The 26,348-nt window shown below is 44.0% G+C and overlaps 1 protein-coding gene and 1 long non-coding RNA gene across 5 annotated transcripts in view; one reads left to right on the top strand and one right to left on the bottom strand.

Moving 5' to 3' along the window:
• Positions 1 to 26,348, top strand: part of LOC106510064 (uncharacterized) — a 119,009-nt gene that overhangs the window by 90,946 nt on the left and 1,715 nt on the right. Inside the window, exon 4 of one of the 3 annotated variants that reach the window (XR_014843723.1) lies at positions 21,874 to 21,937. This is a non-coding gene — a long non-coding RNA (uncharacterized LOC106510064). Of the gene's footprint in view, positions 1 to 21,873; positions 24,290 to 26,348 lie in introns of those variants that run through there. The other 2 variants (XR_014843724.1, XR_014843726.1) reach the window with 2 other exon arrangements.
• Positions 1 to 26,348, bottom strand: part of ADHFE1 (alcohol dehydrogenase iron containing 1) — a 33,389-nt gene that overhangs the window by 3,080 nt on the left and 3,961 nt on the right. The window contains exons 2-13 of one of the 2 annotated variants that reach the window (XR_014843715.1): positions 24,230 to 24,267; positions 22,343 to 22,389; positions 20,695 to 20,748; positions 20,364 to 20,518; positions 20,024 to 20,220; positions 18,419 to 18,496; positions 17,079 to 17,184; positions 14,052 to 14,204; positions 12,127 to 12,225; positions 8,754 to 8,832; positions 6,122 to 8,581; positions 5,864 to 6,021 (exon numbers count right to left, since the gene is read on the bottom strand). Coding sequence is in view for 1 of the 2 variants with exons in the window: in XM_003125603.5 (XP_003125651.1) it covers positions 5,864 to 6,021; positions 8,485 to 8,581; positions 8,754 to 8,832; positions 12,127 to 12,225; positions 14,052 to 14,204; positions 17,079 to 17,184; positions 18,419 to 18,496; positions 20,024 to 20,220; positions 20,364 to 20,518; positions 20,695 to 20,748; positions 22,343 to 22,389; positions 24,230 to 24,267 (1,261 nt within the window). In the remaining variant the exon portion in view is untranslated. The remainder of the gene's footprint in view (positions 1 to 5,863; positions 6,022 to 6,121; positions 8,582 to 8,753; positions 8,833 to 12,126; positions 12,226 to 14,051; positions 14,205 to 17,078; positions 17,185 to 18,418; positions 18,497 to 20,023; positions 20,221 to 20,363; positions 20,519 to 20,694; positions 20,749 to 22,342; positions 22,390 to 24,229; positions 24,268 to 26,348) is intronic. The other variant, XM_003125603.5, reaches the window with a different exon arrangement.

Consider the following 26,348-nt stretch of genomic DNA (forward strand, 5'->3'; position numbering starts at 1 on the left):
GTTTAAACCACGAGTTACATCTTCACCCCTATTAGGCTGGCAGTCAAAAAAATGAAAAATAGCAAATTTTGGTGAAGATGTGGAGAAATAGGAACCCGCATGCACGGTTGGTGGGAATGTAAAATGATGTAGCTACTATGGAATATAGTCTGGCAGTTTGTCAAAAAGTTAAACATAGAATTACCCTGTGATCCAACAATTTTATTCCTAGGTATATGCCTAGATGAGTTGAAAGCAAGGACTAAACAGATATTTGTACACTGATATTCATAGCAGCACTCTTCACGATAGCCAAAGGGTGGAAACAACCCAAGTGTCCATCTGCAGATGAATGGATAAACAAAATGTGCCGTGTCTACACGATGAAATGTTATTCAGCCATAATAAGGACGGAAATTCAGACATGCTGAAAACATTATGTTAAGTGAAGACATTATGTGGACACAAAAGGACAAGTAGCATATGATTCTACTTATGTGAATTACCTAGAATAGGCAAATTCATAGTGACAGAAAGTACAATAGAGGTTCCCAGAGTCTGGGGGAAGGGGAGAGTGGGGAGTTATTATTTATCATTCATCAGTACAGCAGAGCTTCTGGAAATGGATAGTGATGATGGTTGTACAACATTGTAAATGTCCTCAATGGCACTGAGCGGTACACTTAAAAAGGCTTAAAATAGTAAATTTTATGTCAGGTATGTTTGACCACAATTTTGAAAAAAAGAATGAACTGAATCACTCTGTTGTACAGCAGAAATTGTCACAACATTGTAAATCAACTACACTTCAATAAAACCTAAAAAGAAAAAAAAAAAAAGAATGTATGGATAGATGGGAGAAGGATGGGGGATAATGCTGAAGAGTATATTTGAAGCCAAGGTAAAATTTCCTTTCCCAGCACGTCTTTTAGAGACCCCAGCGAATTCTGAAACTCCATGACAAGGCAGACACTTGTTCTCAGTGATTTACAGATATGTTTGTGGTGGGTCCAGAACTGAAGTTCAGTATTTGCTGTGGTCAAAGACCGTCGTCACATTATTCTGTTGATGATGGGAGAGACTCTTATCTGATGAGCTCAAGGACCTTTAACACAGCCCTGTTCAGGAGTTCCCTGGTGGCCTAGTGGTTAAGGATCTGGTGTTGTGACTGCTGTGGTTGGGGTCACTGCTATGGTGCAGGTTCCATCCCTGGCCCGAGAATTTCTGCATGCTGTGGGTGTGGCCAGAACAAGCAGCTCTGTTCATCTTTGATGAAGTAGTTTCTCTTTCATGTTTCTAACCCCCAATGATTGGTTCAATGCAGACAAGGATGTAAAGTTTGCGATATGTCCATGCACATGTCACCTATGCCATAAGAGCTCAGAAAGCTAACCTCTCAGAATTTGGATGTGGTCCACACTGTGCTATTAATTATGGACACATAAGAGTGAACGACAGTTGATGAACATGGGCCCTGGAATAAATTCAACTACTACATTTAGCACATTTGTCAAATCCCATGTCAGCTGGCCTGTCTGCCAGGGCGTGCAAGTGCTCATTTTGGTAGACAGCACTCCTCGGTAATGAAACGTTTTGACTTGCAGTGTAAATGTTTCTTTCCAGAGGTTTCAGAAATCCAGGCTGGAAGATTAATTTATTCTTGCCTGCTCCCGTGCAGCCTGGCTTCAGCAGTTGGAAACCTCTGTACACAGGGCTGCCATTTGCTGCCACCAGTACAGGCTGTGGTGTTTGGTCAAAAATACTGGCCTGGTTGTTCCTTCCAGAGAAAACTGATCCCTCCTTGCTGGACATAAAAGCAGCTTTATCACATGTCCACTGCATGAAACAGGCTTTCTGGCAATGTTCTTTGCAGGAACCAGTATATCCTGCTCGCTGCCTTAAATCCTGTAGATGCTAGTAAGTGAAGGTTCATCTGCTTGCTGCACGCCTAAAATTCTGAAGTTGCCATAGCATTCCTGTAAAATGTTCACTGCTGCCAAAAAAAACTAAACAAAAACCTGACATAGTTCTTCCACTGCAAAACAGACAAGCCTGTTTCTAAGATTCCTTCTGAAGTCCTATGACTATTTCCCCTTCCCTGTGTGTGTATATATATATCTCACCTTGGCTTTAAAACTGAACTAGTGCCAGTTAATTAAAATTATGTTTCTCTTAATCATGAAAACATGATCAAAGGACATCCACGTTGGAGCTGCTTTATGAACACAGCTTGAGGAAATCCTGGCTTCCTACTTTATAGACATGACTTGAAATGGAAAGATTCAATTTACCTTGCATCTTTTGTGAAACTAAGAAATGAGTTTGGTCTCATTAAGTTTCTGCTGTCTGTGATTTCCCAGTATGACATGTGCACTGAGGCAGTCAGAATGATACCTAATTAACTTGCTATATTAGTGGATGGTCTCAAGTGTTAGTCTGGATCTGTTGCTGCGTGGAACAGCTTTTGAAAGAGGATGCCTAAGCGCGGTAGAATTAAAACCATCTACACCTGTCAGTGTGTGCTGATGGCTGGAAAATGCATTGCCACCAGCAGTTAAATGGCCAATGATATCACCAGTTTCATCTGAAGATCATGAATACCATTCTTGGAGGTTGATCAACACATATTCCTGAACCCTTTCCTGGGCTAACCAAGGAGAACTTTGCAGAGGACCCCCTGGAGAGTGGACACACTTGTTGGGACCATGCTATAAGAGCCAGAGGCTAAGTCAAAATCGTGGGGACCGCTTGGTCTCTGGGGTCCCTGGATGGGCTTTTGTGGATCCTTGTCATTGGCTAAGTCCCATTAAGTCTAAGGAAACTGCTCAAACATGGCCACTGGGAGTTCCCGTCATGGCTCAGTGGTTAACGAACCCAACCAGTATCCATGAGGACGCAGGTTTGATCTCTGGCCCCACTCAGTGGGTTAAGGATCTGGCGTTGCCATGAGCTGTGGTGCAGGTTGCAGACACGGCTCAGATCCTGCGTTGCTGTGGCTGTGGTGTAGGCCGGCAGCTGCAGTTCTGATTGGACCCCAAGCCTGGGAACCTCCATACGCTGAAGGTGCAGCCCTAAAAAGACGAAAGACTAAATAAATAAATAAATAAAAGTGGCCACTGTTCAGCCATTAGGCTCACATGGACAGAAGAGTTAGGAGAGGGTTGCAGGACTGTGTCAGTTAAGATGTTTCCTAGCCTGTGCTGGGTGTTACAGAAGATGGATGAGTGAAACACTCTCCTGCCTTCATGGAACTTAAAGTCTAGTAGGTTTGGATAAAGTCATTGTGATGATCATATTTTTTTGTTTAGTCCCTTGGTCTTCTAGGTTAGGACTATGGGTTAGAACCAGGGGCTCTGCTGTACTTTGAGACTCCTCTTTTTCTCGTTTGTTTATATTTTTGGATGCAACTGAATCTGACTGGGCCTGACTCTGAATCAGGGAAATTGGTGGCCCATGGGCCATGTTTGGTTTGTAGAGAAATCAGAGAATTCAACACAAACATCCCAACTGCTGCTTTTTCTTAAAAATTGCAAGTTCTGCCAACATGGGGACACGAATTTATGCTTGTGATAATAAATTGCGGCTGAAAAGCTGTTCACCTAATGAAATGGGTCATGTGCTTTCCATTTCACCAAAGTCCCCTCCACTCCCTTGTGCCTTGAATTGCTTTGTGCATTGCTTTTATCTACCCGGCTCTTGTGGTCAGCTAAGTCTGTAAATCCAGCCCATATAAATATTATCTTACATGAGTGGTGAGGCCTTCAACAATCTGAGCACTTGCTAAGTGAGGATGAAGCCAGTTTGAGGCTCTTGCTTAACTGGGGTGGGCTCCGGGAGGAGTAGTGCCACTTGTGGTAAGTAGGATGCTGTGTGAATGGATATTCCAGCTGCTAACTCTGGTCCGGTGTCAGGGATAGATACATGAATGTCATAACTTTGGGCAGGAGTGCCTTATCCTCACCCTCAGAGTGTTTTAAAAATTTTATTTATTTATTTATTTTTGTCTTTTTTCTTTTCTAGGGCCGCACCCTCTGCATGTGGAGGTTCCCAGGCTAGGGGTTAAATTGAAGCTTCAGCCTCCTGCCTATGCCAGAGCAATGTGGGATCCAAGCCATGTCTGTGACCTACACCACAGCTCATCGCAATGCTAGATCCTTAACCCACTGAGCGAGGCCAGGGATTGAACCCTCAACCTCATAATTCCTAGTTGGATTTGTTAACCACTGAGCCATGACGGGAACTCCCAGAGTGTTTTTTTAAATTGAAGTATAGTTGATTTATAATATTGTGTAAGTTTCATGGGGAGTAGCAGTGTGATTGTTATATGTACATATATTGCAGAATCATTTCCATTATAGTTTATTACAAGATATTGAATATAACTCTCTGTGCTATATACAGTGAGTTCTTATTGCTTTGCTTTTTTTTTTTTTTTTTTTTGCTTTTTAGGGCTGCATATGCAGCCTATGGAGGATCCCAGGCTAGGAGTCTAATCGGAGCTACAGCTGCTGGCCTACACCACAGCCACAGCAATGCCAGATCTAAACCATGTCTGTGACCTATACCATAGCTCACAGCAACATAGGATCCTTAACCCACTGAGTGAGGCCAGGGATCGAACCCACAATGTCATGGTTCCGAGTCAGACTTGCTTCTGCTGCGCCATGATGGGAACTCCTTGCTTATCTGTTTTATATATAGTGGTTTGTATCTGTTAATCCCACACTCCTAATTTATCCCTCTCCCCATTCCCTTTCCCCTTTGGTAACTGTAAGTTTGTTTTCTACGTCTGACAGTCCATTTCTGTTTTGCATATAGATTCATTTGTATTGTTTTTTAAACTCCAGATATAAGTGATATCATATGTTAATTGTCTTTGTATGACTTACTTCACTTAGTATGATAAACTCTAGGTCCATCCACATTGCAGAAAATGGCAATATTTCATTCTTTTTGTGGCTGAGTAATATTTAATTGTATATATACCACATCTTCTTAAGCCAGTCATCTGTTGATGGGTACTTGGGTTGTTTCCATGTCTTGACTGTTGTGAATAGTGCTGCTCTGAACATTGGGGTGCATGTATCTTTCTGAATTAGAGTTTTCATCTTTTCCGTATATCCTCATACTGTTTAAGTGATCCTTGCCTTTCCCTTTTTGGACAGGAGGACTGAGTGAGCCTGGTGTCATCTCACAGCCCTGAGCTCTCTATTTTATGGTGAATTGCAGTGAGCAGGGCCTTGACCTGTTAGGCTTTGGGGCTATGACACAAGGGTGTCTGATCCTAAATGAAGGAGAGACCCAAGGGGGATAACCCCTCTTCATGAGAAGCTGGAGGGGAAACTTTACATCTGTCACGATCCCACCATATACAGGAGAACTGCTTGCTTCAGATTCTTTAGGAACATATAAATAAATGTAAGAAGATTCAAAGTGACACAGATATGTATACATATGGATAAAGTATACAATCTCCCAAATATATTTAAAAAGTGATTCTGCAATCATCTTAAAGGGCCATGTCTATTCTTCACAAAATAGAATTTGTAACTCCTTATAATGGAAAATAATATTAGTGGCCCTTTTGGGACAGCTCCTCATAGTTTGATAGGGGGCTTTTAAAAGAGCAGAAATGAAGAAAAGGGAAATTCTGCAACATTCCAGATAAAGATGGTTGTTTTTGCCTTAAATTTTTATAAAGGATCCTTTCATTATATCACCAAAGCTTCACATAAGCCACACTTTAATGGAATAATGTAAAGGCAAAGGAAGAGGAAGGGGGGATCTGGGTTTTCATATGCCCCCTAAGATGCCCCAGATGGACCATGTCTCCCCTGGAGCTTTGTGTGTCTTGTGGGGGGTGCAGTTGGGCTGCATCTCTTACCTGGGGCAGTGTCCCTTTCACTAAGGCGGGGATGTCGGCCTTGGAGTAACCAAGGGCAGCCAGGCCATCGTCCACATCCAGATCAAATAAGAATTTTCGCAGAGTGTCTGCCAAAATGGGCCCAGCATCTGGGGTCCTGGCCGTGCGGATGTCGGCTCCTGGAAGACACAGAGCACCGACTGTAGAGAGGGAGAGGGAATCTGGCCCTGGGTGTGACTCCGGTTAGCTGAAAATATAACCTACTGCCAGCTCCCTTACCCCGAGGACAAGGGCACCCTGTGGCTCCACGTGGGGGCGGTCCAGCAGTCAGCCCCGCGGAAGGGAAGGGCAGGAGGAGCCGCTAACTTGGCTCTCACCTTCCCACTGGGGTGGGAAGGGAGGAACAGAGCCAGGAAAAGAGGCACAGGAAGGAGACCAAGAAAGAAGGCTGGTGTCTGGACGGGAGGAGTGAGCATCTGGAGGAGGAAATACAGCTTATGTAACTTTGAAGGCTGGGAATTTGCTGACACCTAGAGGTCTGCACATTCATGTCCTCTCTCACAGCAACAGCTTAGGGAGACAAACCCTTTGCAAACACTCATGAGACAAGAATCTTCGGAAGCCCCCCAAGCCCACATTAACTGCCAGAAAGAAGGAAACGATAAAAATGGATTAGGTGTGGCCAGGGAAGGAAATATTTCCTCTTTATAGATACAAAACCTTTTTTTTTTTTTTTTAATTCTGTTGCCAAATGTATATAGGTTCCTCTAAATACATGTTAAAGAATCTGTCAGGCGGAATTAAGAATATGGAGACTCAGAAAGCAGTGTTTACTATGGAGATAACGATGATAGTGAATAAGGAAGAAGGTTGCCAAGGGCTGGAGGTTTGTAAGGACAGAATTTTTTCATAATCACTGATTAATACGCAAAATCATGGAGCTTCAGTGTGGAAGAGCCCGGGGGTCCTGCCTTCAGGTAGGTGGCAGTGAAAGCTCTCAGACGAAACTGATTCCAGATCTTTAGCACCCCTGCCCCCATCTGTTCTAGGTGGACACGTTCATTGCCAGAAAGTGCAGCAATCTGTAAACAGAAGGCAGCATTATTTATTTATTATCCAAAATGCCTCCCATTGTCCAAGTCCACTTCCTCTGTATTGGTCAAAAAGAGACGAGAATGTCCGGTTCACCCCCGTACTGAAGTATATTGTTAAATCAGTTTTAACCTTTCTGTTCTCTGACAGAACTGTTTAAGTAATCCAGGAAAAGGTATAAATAGAACCAGGTCCGGAGCTTGTTGGGAGAGCAGCTAGATGGAAGGTAGAGCCGACCTGACAAGACCAGGCTGTATTACACAGTGGCCGCTCGGATACCGATTCGGTGGAGAGGTGACACGCGATACGGGGTTTATGAGGTTTTGATGTTCCCGGGATTGTGGCCATAAAACATACCATCCAAACCTCCAGGTTTTCCTATGAAGTGTTTTAGAAAAAAAGAGAGGGTAGGAAAGAGAGAATACATTGCTTTAACTCTAAGATTACACGAGGAATCAAAATACTTAATGGCTAAATGCGGAATGACATTATCTAAGATTTCCCGTGTAAGAGGAAACAACTGCATGGGTTTTGTCTGACAGAGGCATTGCCTTCTCAGTTTTGTTGGTTGCCTGGAAAGTTAGGTTTAGGTTCTGGAAGATGTTCCCAGTTACCATATGCCCAGCCTAGTATCTGGGCTCTGCCTATTTATGCCGTTTCCTATTTACCAAGGGTCTGAGTTTCAGCTTAGGGCTGACCAATGTTCCCCAGTCTGAAAGGGAAAAGATCCCTGGAAAAGTTGGCACCACGTTTCAGGCAGTCATGTGTGGGGAAATCAAGGCCTGGCCTTCTTTCAGTAACACCTAGTGTGAGAAGTGGAGGTGAGGCGAGACGCTCGGAAGGATGTCTGTGGTTGTTCCGACCTTCTTGGAAATAATCCCTCCAACGGCTGGTGCTAGAAGAGCATAAATCGGTTTTCTTTTTAGCTTTTCCTTTTCTACCCTAAACACAAGTAGGGGAATAGATTTTTTAAAAGTGAGTCGAATACTCAAGGTTACTTAAAAGAGTTCTTGTATTAGAAAAATACTAATATTTTACTTAACACTAAAGTGATCTTAAATGTCATTGCATTTGTAAGATTCAAAAGGCACCGTGGGCATCTTATTATTGACATTATTTATTCTATAGAACAGCAAACAAATATGTCTTTGGGGAACTCTTTATAAAGTTTCTGGTTATTTAAAGTTCTGTATAATTGGAAATTTACTGTTACTTCCTAATTTGGATTCATTTTATTTCCTGTTAAAACAAAAAGCATAGCATTAATAGTATATAAAGAGTTTCACTTGCCTTGAGGATGAAAACAGTGGAAATATTCTTACTCTAAACTTAACATAAGCAATATTTGGTTCCATTTCATCGTTAATAGACTCTTAGAAACATAAAATTATAGAATTTTAGTGCTAGATAGGAGTTGGGCAGCTCATTGACATTTTAAATTATCTCAAAGCAGTGTTTCTTGGTATTATCTTTTATGGCTGATCTTCAGAAACAATCCTAGGAAACGCTCCACGTATGTGGGTCAGAGATTTATGAGCAGTGGTTCATACCTAGTATTCCTGCTGTCTCCAGGTGTCGCTCAGGTGACATCTGTGCCGTGAACGTGAATACTGCTGGGGAGGTGAGTACCACAGAGAGGCCATGAGGCTGGAGGGAAATGGAACATGGTGAGTGATGGGGTAAATCTGGTCTTCAGCCTCCATGGTCTAGATATTAAATTACTTTAGCCGGTACTCCAAGCAGTGAAGAATTGACAAATACATTTATGGCAATTGCAAGGAATCTAAGACTAAATTAAAAGAATTTATTATGGTTTTACCACCAGTGGGTGATCCACATTATAATCCTTTGCTCTATATGTCTTCACTAAGCCCGAAATTGGGTAAGACATTCCATGGCTAGAAAAGAAAGACAGTCCTTAGGTTGACATACAGATATGAAAAATCAAGTTAACAGTTCAGAAGTACTCACAGGGGAGAGCCCTTCACAGTCTCGTGACAATATTATTAACCCACCAACTTAGACATTCTGTTTCCTTTGATTCCTGTGAGGATATGTTATTATGCAGTGATGTTTGGTGTATTCGTTGACAAAACCTCTGAAATGTTCAAATTCAAATGCTCATAGAATTGTATGCCATCAAAAATTATCGATACAGAAGTTGCTCCCCAAGCATACCAGTTAACCTTATGATTGTGAAGAAATCAAGAATTCACTCTGCAGTTTCTTTGATAGGCTTCAGGGTAAGCATTTTCTATCTTGCTCTGCACTCCTCTGGCTTTGGCAGTTGTTCGTTCACAAATTGAGGGTGTCGGTGGGAGTTTTATGAGCCAAGATGTACTGCATTAGACATGCAAGTCTGATCTGCCAGTGTCTTGCCGATGATTGATAGATCCTTTAAATGCTATGTACTAAGGGGAGTTGAATTACATGTGATTATTCTAGCCTGAAAGCTATTAAGAAAAGGCACTATGGTTTTTATGTGTGGGGATTTTTTGGTTTGTTTTAATGTGAAAACTCTTTATATCCTTTCGAATTCTTAGTGAACAAACAGGACAATATAACAGTTTGCTGGATGACCCAGAAAACACATATTGTGAGAAGTTACTATGTTTACAGTTAGTATATTGAAAATGAAGCACTTTACAATGGTAAAATGGTCTGTAAGTCTGTTAATGTGGGTTATTCGATGACTTTTTTATTTACTAAAAGATTTACATTTCATAGGAAGATGAAGTATTTTGGTGAACTGTATGAAAAAAAAAGGTGCTGGAGTTCCTGCAGTGGAAACGAATCCGACTAGGAACCATGAGGTTGCAGTTTCAATCCCTGGCCTGCTCAGTGGGTTAAGGATCTGGCGTTGCCGTGAGCTGTGGTGTAGGTCGCAGATGCAGCTTAGATCTGGCATTGCTGTGGCTGTGGGGTAAGCCAGCAGCTGTAGCTTTGATTAGACCCCTAGCCTGGGAATCTCCATATGCTGAGGGAGCGGCCCTTTAAAAAAATTAAAAAATTAAAAAAGGTGCCCCTTGCTTGTCATCAGATTAGAGTCTAGGGAGTTCCTGTTGTGGCACAGTGGAAACGAATCTGAATAGTAACCATGAGGTTGCAGGTTCGATTCCTGGCCTCGATTGGTGGGTTAAGGATCCTGTGTTGCTGTGGCTGTGGTGTAGGCCGGCAGCTGCAACTCTGATTCGACCCCTAGCCTGGGAACCTCCATATGCTGCAGGTACGGCCCTAAATTAAAAGAAAAAAAAAAAAAGATTAGAAGCTATCTGTTCTCTGAGTCTCTAAATACTTAGGAACATGCTTACCTGTTTTTGGCTGCATAGTATTCAGAAAATTATTGCTTGGTGTGCTTCCCACTTTCTTTTATTTTAATAGTTATGTATATTCTTTGTTAAAAAAAAAAAAAAAAGGAAAATTGATCCATAATCCTACTTCCTCAAGATAGCCATTGCAGACTATTTCTTTCTAATCTTTTTACACGTATCTTTAATTTATAATCATGTTTTCAACACTACTTTTGTTACTCAACATTTTAGAAACATTTCCCCATATCATTTTCTATTCTTCTAAAATGTTATTTTTAATAGACATGTTATTCTTCAAGTACTGAACTTCAGTTACCATTCCCAAAATGCTGGGAATTTAGATTATCCCTAAATTTTTCCATTATAAATAACATTTGGGTGAATATCCTCATAAGGAAATTCTTTGGTCATATCGTGATTATTTCTTTAGGCTACATTCCTAGAAGTAAAATCGGTGGGTCAAAGGGTATAAACCTTTTTCAAGCTCTGGGTAGATTTCACCCACTTGCTTCTTAGAAAGGTGACGCCAATCTGTTCTCTCAGCAGCAGAGCTTGAGGGTGACCATTTCACCACTGGCTCCCAGCAAAGGCCACTTCTTAATTTTCCCTGGTTTTCAATTTTAAGGCAACATACCAATGAAGTTCTGATTAAACAGATTCATTCTGGACTATTGACAAATACTCCAACCTTTCTCTTTTTGAGAGAGATTGGGAGAAAAAAATCATGCATTTGACATTTAAAAAAAAAAATCCACGCCACATGGTATGGATGTGGAGAAATCAGAACCTGTATCCACTGTTGGTGAGAATAAAATGATGCAGCTCTTGTGGAAAACAGCCTGCAGTTCCTTAAAACCTAACATAGGGCTACCATATGACCTGGCAATTCCACTCCTAGTATATACTCAATAGAAATGAAAACTATGTCTACAGAAGAACTTGTACATGATTATTTATAGCAGCATTATTCATAATAGCCAAAAAGTGGAAACAACCCAAATGTCCATCGTTTAATGAATGGATAAATAAAATGTGGTATATCTTGGAGTTCCCATTGTGGCTGAGCAGGTTACAAACCTGATTGGTATCCATGAGAATGTGGGCTTGATCCCTGGCCTCACTCATTGGGTTAAGGATCTGGCATGGCTGTGAGCTGTGCTGTAGGTCACAGACGTGGCTTGGATCCTGTGTTGCTGTGGCTGTGGTGTAGCCCAGCAGCTGAAGCTCCAGTTTGACCCCTAGACTGGGATCTTCCACATGTTGCAGGTGTGTCCCTAAAAAGCAAAAAAAAAAAAAAAGTGGTATATCTATTCCATGCAATGGAATTTTACTTGGCAATAAAAAGGAAAGAACTACTGATACATGCATGGATGAACCATAGAAACATTATGTTAAGTTAAAGAAACCAGACACAAAAGATCGCGTGATATATGATTTGATCTATATGAACTGTCTGGAATGGGCAAATCCATAGAGACAAAAAATGGATTAGTAGTTGTTTAAGTCTGGAGGGTATACGAGAATTGGTGGGTCACAGCTAAGGGGTATGGGATTTCTTTTTAAGGTGATAAAATGTTCTAAATTGGTTGTGGTAATGGTACCACAACTTTGTGAATATACTAAAAGCCAGTGACTTGTAAATTTTAAGTGGGTGAATCATACAGTGTGAATAATATCTCAATAAAACTGTTACCAAAAAGAAAAAAAAAAATCTGTGGTCCAATAAACTGCTTTTGAATTAAGAAAATTCTAGGACCCTAAGTTAAATTTCTTCTTTCTATAGCATATTTAAAATTTTACTACATGTCCTAAATTATAAATACTAAAAAAAATTCAAGGGCAATAGCTTAGGTGAAGAAAGAAAATCTCAGATTTGCTCACCAGAGATGAACACCAGCATTTCCAAAGCCAATGCCAGCAAAAGCACTTGCCAAGTGCATATTAGACCTTGCTTCAACATCATCAGGATTTCTGACAGCCCTGTGGATGATAAAAATACCTGACAGTGACATCAACACTGGCATTTCCTACTGAATCAAGAGCCGCCTTAGGGAAAGATCTGGGCAAAAGAAATTCTACTCCATAGGAAGAAAAATTAGGCAAGCTATTCAAATGACACCTTGTCTTCCAGAAGAAAACCGAAGGGAAACTATTTTCTCATCAACAGACTGAGCAAAGGCATAATAAATATGCTGTCAGGCTGCTCATGTGATAAAAGTACAGGGAAGAAAGCGCTGAACCTTGGGCCATGAAAGCTGCTCTAGAAAAGTGCCCTGAGACTCATTCTTCTTCTTCACTTGTCAATGACCTTGACTGTGGCTGTGAGTGGACTTAGAGTAAACACTAGGCAGAATGTGTGGGGCCCAGGCTGGTTCCCTGAAGTGAGCCTCTGTCGCCTGAGGCCATCTGCAGACCAAATGAGCTGCCCAGCCATCTTTCTTTCCGTGACACCACCCGAAATGGGAACCACTGGAGACCTCTCTTGGTATCTGTGGAAATGGCATGTGTTATTATTATTTTTTTTATTTCCCCAATACATTATTTTTTTTTTCTACTGTACAACATGATGCATGTGTTGTTTTAATGTTTATTACTATGGAAGTGGGATGTTATTGTAGGACAGGCCTTCACTTGCTCTGTATGTCCCCAGTGCCACTTCGGAAAAGCAAATTCTCAAAGGCCCCTTTCAGATGCAGCTCACCCTTCCTGCTCACAGGCTTGGAAGCCTTGCCCCAGGAAGAAGCCAGAAACGGCCAAGGGAACCACCTCCCACGGGGTTTTCTGTGATTCTGGAGTCAGAGCTCCTGCTATGAAATAGAAGTGTCAGGCTTTTTCCTCCTTTCATCTGGAATAGTTAGGTGTTTGTGTCTCCTTCTCTTTCCAATGTTAGTTCCTTATACCTTGAATAACAAGATGAAAAAGCAGAGGATGGAGTTTCAGCCCTTCCTCTGCCCGTTTTGCCCCCTCACCTCCTACTGCTGCTTTGCCACTCCTGTGTCCCCGTCACACATGCTCGCTACCCATTATCTGCATCCGCTTCTACCCAGGCAAGTGCTCTCTGATGGGTTCTGAGAGCTGGATGGTGTCCCTCCCCCAGCTCTGTGACAAAACGGGGTCCAAATCCCTTCTCCTGCGTAGCTTCCTGCTCTGCTCTGGGCCAGAGGCGGCACCATGCTCTTTCCCTCTGCTGTGTATACATACGAAGGTGAGTTCGACTTTGCATTACATCTTAACGTCTTAGGAATAAGCTCTCATCTCTAAGTATGTCTTTGCTCCCTCAAGTGCCTGTTTGGCTATTTCATGCATAGGTCTTTCTAAACCTTTTAGGAAGCTGTTTATATCTTCCAGGACAGACAACTCTACACATTTATTCTTTAAGTAGAGTTCACATGAGTTTGCTCACAGGTAGGTCCCGTGTGCCTTTGGAAGGGCCTGATAGGCACGGCCAACATCTGTCTCATGGTTCTCATTTCTGCCCTTGGTAGCCAGATCTCAAAGGATGTCTCCCCCTCCCCAGCTTCGGTTTTGAGGCTTTGATGCATAAGCCTTCTACTTGCGTCCTTCATTAATTAGGGGCTGCTCTGTTCCCCTCTCCGCCTTCGTCTTTTTGGACGAAGGATTCGGTTTCCCCCTGTCCTCACGGGGCTCCGTCCAGGGTTACCTGGTCTCTCGTGCTTCTGTGGCTACAGCAACTGACCTTTTGGTGAACAGGCTTGCTCAGGACATTTCAGGATCTGGGGCTGCATTTCACCTGAGGGTGCAGAGTGACTTTCCTGTCTTGCCTCTGTCCCCTCTGGGTGACGTACCTCTTCAGATACTTGGCAACGATCCTCAGCGCATGGACTGCCCAGATGTCGCTGATGGGGTTGCTGCCCTGGTAGGCTGGCCGAGCGATGGGGCTGGAAGGGCAGGGGCTCCGCATGTGGTAGGGGAGGGCCGTGTAGGACTCCAGGGCGTGGCTGACGAGGAATATTTAAAATACACAGTTGAAAGCATCCTCTTCCTCCTTGCCACCATTCATATCACAGACTGTCTCAGAATGCTCGGACTCACTCTGGATGTGCTTTGTATCACTGATTATCACAGTACATCTCACTAATCAGCCTCCTGTCCATGACGGTCATGGCTCATTATAGAAATCAACACAGTGAAGCTGACATTAACAGCACTAGTGTGTGTGTGGTTTTTTTTTTTTTTTTTGGTCTTTTTTCGCCTTTTCTAGGGCCACTCCCCTGGCATATAGAGGTTCCCAGGCTAGGGGTCTAATTGGAGCTGTAGCCACCGGCCTACGCCAGAGCCACAGCAACGCAGGATTCGAGCTCCGTCTGTGACCTACACCACAGCTCACGGCAATGCCGGTTCCTTAACCCACTGAGCAAGGCCAGGGATCAAACCCGCAACCTCATGATTCCTAGTCGGATTTGTTAACCACTGCGCCACGACGGGAACTCCAGCACTAGTGCTTTTGACCAGTATGTGTAAGATGTACATATGGTCCCTTTCTATTGCCAGTACATCTCTATGATGTTGAATTTTTATTATTACTAGTATTATTACTGCTTGCTTTTTAGGGCCACATCCACTGCATATGGAGGTTCCCAGGCTAGGAGGTGACTAGGAGCTGTAGCTGTCGGCCGCCACCACAGCCACAGCAATGCCAGGTCCAAGACGCGACTGCGACCCACACCACAGCTCACGTCAACACCGGATCCTTAACCCACTGAGGCCAGGGATCGAACCGGCAACCTCATGGCTCCTAGTTGGATTTGTTTCCACTGTGCCATGACGAGAACTCCCTGATTATGACTTACAACCAGAAACATACCACTGAGGGGGACAGAAATGAGTCTTCTAGATGGCATCCGTTCTTCCTGTTGGCAAGTCCTATGGATGCTGATTTATGATCAGAAGGTCCGTGGAACCCTCACAAGGGGAACTGCTTCTGAGGTTGAATACATGGGTATGACCATCTTTAGGACAGGCCGCTGGGCCTCGGGCAGACTCCTAGGGCATGTGTTCTGTGCTCAGTCCTTGGAAGGGCCACTGCCATCACTCTCCTTTCTCCTGAGCCCACTGCCCCCGTTGATTTATGGCGAAGTATTTGGGTCTGTGAGCCATTCACTTAAAGGTGACTGCTTTGTTCTATTATATGTTTATTATGCAGCTCACGGCTAAGGAGGGTAATCTTATTTCCAAGTTATCAGGGGGCAGCTCTTCAAAATACTGATGACACTGGCCAGGATGGTGTTGGACACACTTCCCTCCAGTTTCTTGGTGGGCAGTGTAATGTGGTGGGAGAAGCAGACCGTGGACTTGGGTCAGCGTGGACGTGAACCCTAACTCTTCTGCTTCCTGCTTGTGTGAACTTCGTTCAGCAGGTATTAACTGAGGACCTCTGGTGGGACAGCCCCTGGGCCAAGGAGCAGGGACAGAGATGTAAGATGGCCCTGTCTTTGCCACGTCCATGGCATGGTGAGAAGCCGGGCATGTGGAGAACAGTGTCTCAGGAGCAATGCAGAGGCCCCCGGGGGGAAAAGAACAAAGGACAGGGGTTATGGAAGAGCTGGTGGGGGGATCAGAGGCTCCACAAAGGACGGATTGCTGCAGCGGAGCTGAAAGATGAGCTCTCCAAGCTGAGTGCTCTGATATTCCAGGGCCAAAGGAATCTGGCCTTCAGACAATAGGTGTGGAAAGGCAGTGGCAGGTCATGGGGTGTGTGTGTGTGCGTGCACGCGTGTGTGTGATGGTCATGCTGCATTCTGGAAGCTTGTGGAGGCCAGTATGGAGGCAGACACAACTGCGGGATGGGAGCAGGGAGACTGACGAGAAGACCACTGCCCCAGTCCAGGCAAGAGCCGGGGCCGGCCCGAGAGGAGGGAGCAGACTGGCGAGCTTCAGGCAGGATCAGAGAGGCTCTGTGGCTGGGTGTGGGCATGAGACAAGGGAGAAGTTCACACCTCATCCTGCTGCTCACAAGTAAGGGACTCGGGAGGAGAAGCTGTCAGGGTGGGGGATTGAGAGAATCATCAGATTTCATCAACTTTGAGATGCCATGCATTATAAGATGCACCATTAAAAAAAAAACTACCACTGAGGAAGAAAACCATCACGCCACACCACAGAGATCCAGATACGCCCTGATTTCAGAGATATTAAAATGTGAAAAAATGTGCATATGCAAATGGTTGAAATGGGGTCTTTTGGGACCAGCTGAATGTGACGCCCCCATGGGTCCCTGTGAGGCCACTGGAACCCAGGGCCCAGAACTCAGGAGTGAGGCCTGTGGCAGAAACAGTGACAAGAGTGCCACCAGCATGTGGCAGCCAAAGCCTAGGGAGCACGTGGCGTGACTCTGGGCAAGCTGCTAAACATCTCCTGCCCAGTTTTCTTCTCTGTGTGGCACAGAGCCAGTGAAGTGATGATGTGTGTAACGTGCCGGCTGTGGGCCCATCCAGCCCAGGATGTGGGCGCCCCCCTCCCTGCCCTCTTCCTGTGGCTGCAGCCCTGGGCGTCCCTGGCCAGAGCAGCAGAGGCAGTGCTGTGGGTCTGAGATGCTGCCTGCCTGCTGCAGCTGCCCCTTTCGCTATGTCCCCATGACCACAGCTGTGGCTGGGCCAGTCCAGCCCGAGCAGCAGGTTTGTGGGCTCACCCGGGACCCCGCCTCATCTCTACAGCTTCAGCACTGTCATCCAGGAAAGGGGATACGGACAGGTAGAGCCAGGGCTAGTGTGGAGAGCCAGTCAGTGAGTGCTTAGCAGGTGCTTTCAGCAGTAAAATACTGTCCATCAACCTGAGGACCAAAAGGGCCCCTCCAGGGTGGCATAGGTACCTACCAGAGCACATCGAAGCCGCTGTTGGCCACCACCCCGTCAGGCATGTGCCGTGTGTGCAGAGGATCGATCAGGCCCAGGGTGGGTTTGATGGCTCTCGAAGCAATGCCTAAGACAGGGGTTTTCAACAGAGGCTATAGGTGTGACACAACTTTTAAAAAATAAAAAACTTAAGGCTAACAGATTATCCTCCTATAATACAAATATGAGATAAGATTCATTCTCATATAGGGAGGCGGCAAGGAGCAGCGAGGAGAGATTCAGAGGCAGGAGCCTGGGATTTTTGGTGGAGCCGAAGCTCCCTGCAGGTTAGAAGAGCTCCTATACCCAGCTCTTCCCAGCTCCAGGTTGAGTGATGTCATTGGCTATCGTGGGGTATTTACACTAAGCAAACACTATAAATCAGGGCCTGTTTACCCATTAAATTCTAGAGAGCTGGTTTACTAGCATACCACTGTCGGGCCCTTGCTTTGTGACTTACTATGTGTCTTTGGTAAGTCCCTGGGCCTCTCTGAGTTCTCTATAAGATTAGACTCTAATAACACAGGCCCTCCATCCCTCCCAGAGCTGTTATAAGATTACATTAGATTATATGATGGGAACGTCTTAAAAAAATGGAAGGTGGAATTTAAGTGTGGGTTATTACTGTCATTAACAATGTCAAAGGATAAAATAATTTAATTTAAAAAGAGAAGTTACTATAAACATGCAGTTCAATGCCCATTTATTCCACTGCAAAGGATATGGAACCAGACTCAAGGATGGGGACCTTTCTCCCACGTTGGCTAAGAGTTGGAAAAGGTGGCAGGATGAAGATGACCAAGCAGAATTGTGGTTACTTGGGAATGGGGCTGGAGGGATTCACTGGGCAAGAGCAACAGGGAATTTTCTCGAGTGGTGGGAATGTCCTGTACCTTGACTGGGGTGGTGGGAACATGTGTGTGGATCTTTGTCAAAACTCGTCAAACCAGACTCTTAAGATGTTTATGTTTTATTTTTAAAAACCTGTATCTCAATGAAATTGCATTAGAATGTAAAAAAAATGTCTGAGGAAGGGAATAACCATTTACTGTGGATATACAGTCACTAATTGGGCAGAAAAATGGCCAATCGAGAGTCATGGCATTTCAGTACGCTTCCATAGGTAATTCTCAAAAACAAGTTTATTAGACTGCTTCATATTTTTATATGTACTTGGGGAAAGAAAGAAAATGTGTCTATGTACATATCCTTTCCTTAACTCCATAGCTCCTTGAATTTTAAAGATCAAGATTAAAGAAAAGGGAGTAGAGTGGAAAGGTAAGAGAGAGAATAAAAAAAAAATGTATGGACAAAGTTCTTACCAGTTTTTACTTTTAAGTGTTCATAGTCAAAAACGGCAACTCCGGTAGTTTCACTCCCAGTTCCTGAGGTAGTTGGGACTTGAACAGAAAAACATTAATTTTAATAAACACCTAAGTAAAGGTCAGTGGAGATACTTAATTCAGCCTTAGGAAATCAGGAGCAGAGAGAGGAAAGCTTTGTTGCCTCTGCTCGCCTGATGTCTGTATTTGTATGAACATTCCTGTGTGCTTAACATGCATGACTGTTTCCGCATAACATGTAATAGGTCTGATGCCTGTGTTGGCTTTACTGTGCCGCATCTGTGTTGAACATGTGTGTGTGAGATGGCAGTGTCTGCATTAATATGCATGCCTGTTTAGCACGTACGATGTCTGTGTCTGCGTTAACATGCATATAAACCTAACATGTATGTATCCTTGAATATGCATGCGTGGTGCCTGTGTCTGTGTCAGCATGTATGTCTGAGGTCTGTTTTGGTGCAGATGTGTGTATGCCTAACATGGGTGTCCGATGTCCGTGTCTGTTACACACGTGTGTTTAACATGCATGATGATGTCTGTTTCTGTAAAACAGAGAGGCGCTCTGGGAACCTCGGGCTCCTCTAGCACCAGATCGTAAGCGGCAGCAGCCGGACTTTCAGAGGCAGGCTTTGGCTTCCCTGGTGAGGGAACTCCTGTTTGCCGTCCCTAAAAGACATCTTTATTCCCTCTTGGCAGCAAGCACAGTAACGGCCTGCCTTTGCTGGGCTCCGCGGTTTTGTGGTTCTGTCAAGTTTCTAAACTTTACTAATCACCTCTCTGTGTGATGCTGACACAGTTTCACCAGAGGGTTCCATTTGCCAGACATCAATTATGCTGCTCCCTGCTGATTGCTTGTTCACGTCAAAGCAGTTCATCTGCCATCTACCCACTCCTGTCCCATCACGAGGCCCATTCACGATGCGGGCAGGGAGGACGGGGACAAAACTTTAAACTGGTATTTTCCAGTTTGTACACTTGGGCTATAAGACTTTAAATGGGGATATGCTGACAGCCATAAAATGGGAGAGCCGAAAAGCCGAAACGATCCCAAGGTCTGTGTGGACGGACAGTGATCCTGGTGTGTGTCTGTGCCCCGGGGCAGCCACAGAACAGATGTTGCCCGGACTGGTGAGGCCGTGCTGGCCACATGTCCCAGGGCAGAGACAAAGCCCCAGGTCAGCTGAGGAGCTGTTATGTGGAAGAGAATCAATACCAGAAAAACAATAGCAAAGGTTCCCCTTTAATTCCACAGCGGCTGGCAAAGTGGGGCAAACAGAGAGGGGCTCAGAAGCCAAACCTGCCGACAGAGGGACGAAAGAACACGTAAACCATGATCCTCCCTCCTCCACCTGGTGACCCCAAACTTAATTCTGCAAACTTTCCTGCCGTTGACCCAAATTCTCTCTGTCTGTGCAATAATGAAGACCAGGATTTTACACACGAATGAACTGCTATTGGTTTTGATCTCCAAACAAGGTTCTACACTGAAATGAAGAAATCAGAAAGCTTGGGAAACATCCTAAAATTACTGGCTTGCATCTCTCCTAAGGCCTTTTGCCACGTGCAAAATAAAAGTGTCTTTACCTGCAATCAGAGGCTTCAGAGGCACAGTCACTGGCTTCCCCTTCCCAATGGGGGCACTGACATAGTCTAGGAACTCAGAGTGGGGGCTGGACGCATACAGATTAGCGGCTTTACAGGTGTCCATGGTGGAGCCGCCCCCCACGGCCACGTAGGCATCAAATGCTCCCTTTTTGGCAAATTCAATAGCTTCCATGAAGCTTGGAGAGGGAAAACACAAGCCATTATGTCAGGTTTTTCACAAATACATTGCCAGGCCATTAAATAGAGCCTAGGGCAAGTCTCAATCAACAAGTGTTAGGTGTTGGCTTTCACTTAAAAGTAAGTAACAATAAAAGAATACCTTCTCTGGGTGGGTTCCACCCTCACGTTATCATAAACCTTGAAGTTTATGCCATTCTTCACTAGGGAATCCATGACTGTCTGTACAGGAGGGAGTTGGGAGAGGTTCTTGTCTGTCATCAAACAAACATTTGTAGCACCCATGTTTTGGAGATCCTACAATAACAAAAATAATTTTTAAGTTAGGTTTGATTGCACTAGCGATGTAATAGACACTTCTGGCAAACTTAACACTGAGCCCCAAACAAAGGACTCAACTGCTGTCACTAGGTACTTGTTTTAAAAAATACATGTAACATTTATAGAAGACTATAGAAATCTTAAATACTTGCCATGCCCACTTCCTTTGTAACTCCTGCTCCATATCTAATATTTGAAACAGCCATCTGAGAAAAAAACAGAAGAGTGAGGTGATGGTCATTTCATTTCTAAAACCCTGAAATGGTTCCTCATTGTCTACAGAACTTAGTATATATTCCCCAGCCTGGCCTTCTAGTCAGCCTCTCTGGCCTCACACTCATCAGACTTCTTAAAGTGAATGTTGGCTCCAGTTACATTGGAATTATTTATCTTTTCCCAAACACATCATAAACTCTCAATTGTTCCCACAGCTTGAAATGCCTGCCTCTACTTGCCTCCACACCTAAATGAACTCTCGAATATTTTCTTTTCCAATTTAAATGTTGTTGTCTTTGAATATTTCGTCCCTTCATTCACTCATCCAACCATTCATTTGTGCAGCCACCTTGCATGTCTGTATCCATCTGTCTATCCAGCCATCCATCCTCCCGTCCATCCTTCTATCCTTCCTCCCATTCACCAACGCTGCAGAGTGTCTGCTATGTTCCAGGCATCTGCTAGGCCCTGGTAATACAACTATGAATAAGAAGAGCTTTTTTTTCCCGCTTTTTAGGGCCACCGGAGGCACATGGAGGTTCCCAGGCTAGGGGTTGAATCGGAGCTACAGTTGCTGGCCTACACCACAGCCACAGCAACGTGGGATCTGAGCCATGTCTGTGACCTACACCATAGCTCATGGCAGCACCAGATCCTTCACCCACTGAGTGAGGCCGGGAATTGAACCTGCATCCTCATGGATACTAGTCGGGTTCATTACTGCTGAGCCACAATGGGAACTTCCTTTCTTCTTCTTTTTTTGGGGGGGGGTTTGTATAATAACTCTTAGTCCAATTAAAAACAAAACAAAGCAATGTGACCATCTGGATTTCTGTCTGTCTTGAATAATGGGGCAGCACCGGGCCTGCATCCCAGTGTGGCAGCCGTCCTCTGGGCTGAGTATAGCCTGCACCCTACAGACGGGCCTGTGCTGCCAGTGAACCAGCACCGTCCTTACCCAGCCTGCTCTTGGAATAATTAACTCTCGACCTTTTGGTCACATTTTAATTTATGACTCCTGAAGTAGGAGGAGACGGATTTAAACAAAAATTATGTAATTATAGTGTGATAAAAATTCACCAGAATTAATAGTTCCTTTATTCTTGCTTCAACAGATTACTTGGAGCTCTTGTGGGATTGTTATAATTACAAAACCAAAGAAGATTTATCACACAACATGTGAGTTGGAGGGAAAGTTTGTAGAACTGGGAATTTGCCCTATTTTAATGGTTATTTGCCCTATTTGATTTATTTATTTTATGGCCATACTCATGCCATATGTTCCCAGGGCAGGGACTGAATCCGAGCTGCAGCTGCAACCATCACCGCAGCCAGAACCTTTAACTCGTTGTGCCTGGCTGGGGATTGAACCCACACCTCGACAGTTATTACTCATGTTATCGGAAGGTTTATAGTCCATGGTCCTAAAAAGTTTCTTTGCTAAGTAGATGCTGATCAAGTAATGAGACTAGAGAACATCAATTAATAACGGATTTCAGATGAGATAATAATGCATTAGGAAAATACTCTGGTTGTATTTTTTCAAATCATTCATAAAAGAAAGAATGAATAGATTAAATCTACCTCAAAGGCATAATCTGTTGTTTTCCCAGAAGGTGAAAATCCAGGAGCTAGAAATGTAAAAATTAGCATCAGAGTAAGCCTCAAAAACAAAGCAAACATATTGTTATTTGATAATAAACTGATATTCCAGCAATGAACATAAACATGTTCCTTGAAGCCTTATTTATCTAAGATATATTGTTCAGGTTTCATTGTTGCCTATCAGATCAAAATTTAAACCTGCATCTAAAGGGAATGTAATGCTAACTTGATGAGGATTGTGTGACAATAAAGTTATTTAAAATTTTTCTCTGTTGAAATTAAAATATACTTTTGAAAACAAAATGTGTAAAAATCTGCTAGGAAAAAAATTCTCTAGAGCTCGATTATTGTAGAGAACAACTATTAGTAAATTTATTGATGAGTCTTGCTTACATTTCTCTTAGCAACTGTGATCATTTGTTTAAGATTTTTTCCCCCAGGTTATTTACCACAGCAAGATATTTATATTTCTCAAGCTTATACATATAGAGTTTTCTTTGGAAAATTTAATAAAAAATTTTTATTTCTTTGCAAAGTATCAGATTTAGTTATGGCAAATATGAATTTCTGGCATATTGGAATAACAAAAGGGCTCTCCCTAATGGTTTTTATCTTTGTTTGGATAATCTTATTTCTATCAGTCTTGGCCAGTCATATGATTGGAGAAAAGTCTATAGAAAAATTTTCACTACCATTTTTTTTTTTTAAGATTAAAGAGACCACAACCAGGTACCAGTCTACCTTTGATAGAGGGCAGAGGTCATAATTCAACTTTCTTTGATCCCTATAGGCTTTAAAGAAAATCTGTTACTCCTCTTACAAAAGTTTATGAAAAGATGTCAACTGGATCCTAGAAAACAATGAGATTATCTTTCTCTAAATTATTAATTTTATTGCCCCTGGATAGGAAGAAATACTGATTCTTTGTTGAAACCAATTAAGAATTGCAGCAGAGCAGCTGAAGAAGAAATTCTGCTTGTGTCCATGAGGGTCTACAAGGCAGAGCCTGCTTGATGGATGGCTGTTAATGACAGGGAGGTCCCTTGGCTGGTCCTGAAGGATGAGTCTCTCCTTGTATTTGAGGACAAGCCCTCAGCCAGTTACTCCATCTCTTGTATAGGCCAGCAGGCTTCACTGTGGGCTTCTGTTTAGGATCCTGTCTGTATAGGCCCCTCTTTTTCATCTCTTAGCACTGTTCAGACTTGACCTGTTCTTCTAAGAGGTGAAATCAGTTTTTGTGTCGGTATAATTCATGTGACATTCTGAGGACAGTTTGAAGCAGCAGTGAGCTTCCTGCTGCTCTGTGGACAATGGAGTTGGTGAGGATTGAGATGTTTATAGGAATTGAAAAAAGTTCTGTCATTTTTAATTATTAAGAAATAGAGTATTATTTTAAAAATTGATTTGTTTCCTCCTAGGGACCACATTGTTTTTTATTTTTTATTTATTTATTTTTTAGATGCTTTCTTTTTTGTGACGTATTAGGACCTTTCACAGACTTCATCTTGATTGTGTTCGATAAACAATCCTAAAGTCCTATTTGTGCCACCATTTTTAGCTTTTTCAAATAACTCTATTAAAAGTAGAAAGACATTATAAATAGCATTAAATATAGAAACAGCATTAAATAATTCTACTCGAAGTAGAAAGACAGTATAAACACTAAACATATATTCGAGCCAAACACATAACCAGTAGCATCCATTCAGCTGATGTAGTATATTAATTACCAATTTTAAGTGAAAGGGCAACCATTTTTCTCAGTCTTCCCCTCACAGGCCTTGATTTTCTTGCTTTACACTTTGCCCACAGGTATTGCCAACAGTGGAAACAGAAATTGTGGCTAAACACAAAATGTATTATTACCTTGGGAATAAGTATGAGAATGACTTGGACACTGGCATCTAGGGAAACAGAAAAAAAAAAGTGTAGAGTGAAACCAGAAAACCAAAAGATAAGCAGCGTAAATGTAACTTACATTGCATCCTAGTCCTAAAATGCTATCAAAGTAGTAGCTACTGGTGAACATCGAACGATAGAAAAAGGCAGAAATCACCACGCACAAAAGCTGACTGAGCGTTTTTTCAATTTTTTAGGGCCATTCCTTCACCAATTATTCAACACTAGTTAATGCCCGCGGGAGCAGAGATGAGCAGTGTTGGGGGTACCCTAAGTTGAAGATGGGATTTCAGCTCTTAACTAGGTTAAGGGCTTTGGCCAAATTGCCCCCTTGTTAACTACCCCCCCCCCGCCGCCCCGAGCTTTTCTTGTGTTTACCCGTTAACTTCACAGATTTTAGTTTTCTTTCAAACAGGCTCTCGGCTGGGGCCTCCGGAAGCCCTCGTGGGCCTGCAGGTCTCCCTGGTCACCACCCCGGATCTCTGTCCCTTCTCCGCGCTGTCCCCTCCTCGGCCCCACCCTCCATGTCCCCCTGAATTGCTCTCACACCTGTCACCTTCTTACCAGATGCTCACCTCGGCTCATTTCTCACCGCCCCTCTACAGATTTTCCACGTCCTCCTCTTTGCTAGACCTTACCCCCCTTGCCTTCCGCATCCCTTCCGGTCCTGTCGCCTCCTATTTCTGGGACAGTCCCTTCTCCCACTTCTCCTGCCGCGCGCTATGGATTGAGCCTCCCTGAAGGGTTTATGTTTCTATCGACTGCCCAGGGGACCCTGTCCTAATAGGTCCGATGGGCACCTGCGTGCACCTGCCCCCTTCAAATCTGGAATGAAGACGTCGTAGAGGGACACGAGAGACGGAAAGTAAAGCGTTAAATTCAAGGATGGTTAAGATCTCAAAAATTGTGAATTAGGTGAAACCGGCGTGGGCCGGGTGAGCGCCAAGGCGAGGCGAGGCTGCCATCTGGTGGGCGCGGCCGGAAACGCCACATGTGAGGCTTCCCTGGAGCTGCCCAGCTTGAAAACTCAGGCAGGCGAGGCCCCGCTTGTCCCTTCCAAGGCATTACTTTTAAGGTCTTTCCCTACTTTGTGCCTCCCAGGACAAGAAAAGAGACTTAAAGGTAAGGAAAAACGCAAACTCCGAAGCTTACCAACGCGAAAGACCTTGGGAGCACAAGCTTCTTTCTGCTGCCCTCTTCTCTTTTTATTATATATTTTTCAAGCTTTCAGGCCACCTCAGTTCCTCATTTCTACCCCTTATTTGTGATTTGAAACCCATCCCCTCTACCCTTCTTGGGACCTCCCTCTGTCCTGTGTGTCCTAGTCTTCCCCTTCACTTTATTCTTGTCCTATTTAAGAGTTTCATGCTTAGAAAACTCTCAGCCCCTTGTCTCCTCTGGCTTGTTCACCCTCTGGTTCTCTCCTCCTTGCCTCCACTCACCAACTCCATTTCCTAGCCTCCCACACATTCCTCGGCTCCCTGAAATCCCCAGGGTTAGAACAAGGCTATCCTCTACCCACCTTCTGGCTCTGGCTTCCCTCCTGCTATGGTAGATTAACCGGCCGTGCTCTTAGCAAAGGCCAGCCTCTCCCCTGTGCACTAACTCTCGGCTCTGCTCAGCTACTCAAAAACATCGCTCTTAACAGTTCTGCCTTTTCTCTCCTGCATCATCAAAACTTCCCTCCCCTGAAATCTTATCCATCAGCTCGGAGAGTGTTGGTTTCCCCACATTGTATCAACAGGCAATCAACCAGCAACTTCCCCTTGTCCCTCTTCCCTCTCCCACCCGCCACCCCTACTTCTCTCCTTCCCTTCAGTGACTACACCTGCTCTCTCCACTGGCTCCTCTCCCACTCTCTGTCTGGAATCTCCTCCAGTAAGCCTTTGCCCTGTGGCTTTGCTGGCAGACTTCCCAGGTCACGAGTGCCCTCCCTTCAGCACTAATGCACCGCTTGGTTCTCAGTTCAGACCTGTCAGTCATTTGTGTCCTTTCCTTCTCTCCCTCCTCCCTGGAAAAACTTTCTGCCCTTGGTTTCCATGACATAACTCTCTGGTTTTCTTCTTACTGCGCTGGCTGCTGCTGT

The sequence above is a fragment of the Sus scrofa genome, chromosome 4 (genome assembly GCF_054392235.1).
Source record: "Sus scrofa isolate SSC_HxYL_T2T_F1_AM1 chromosome 4, Sscrofa_HxYL_maternal_Yorkshire_Landrace_v2.0, whole genome shotgun sequence".
NCBI classification, from domain to species: domain Eukaryota; kingdom Metazoa; phylum Chordata; class Mammalia; order Artiodactyla; family Suidae; genus Sus; species Sus scrofa.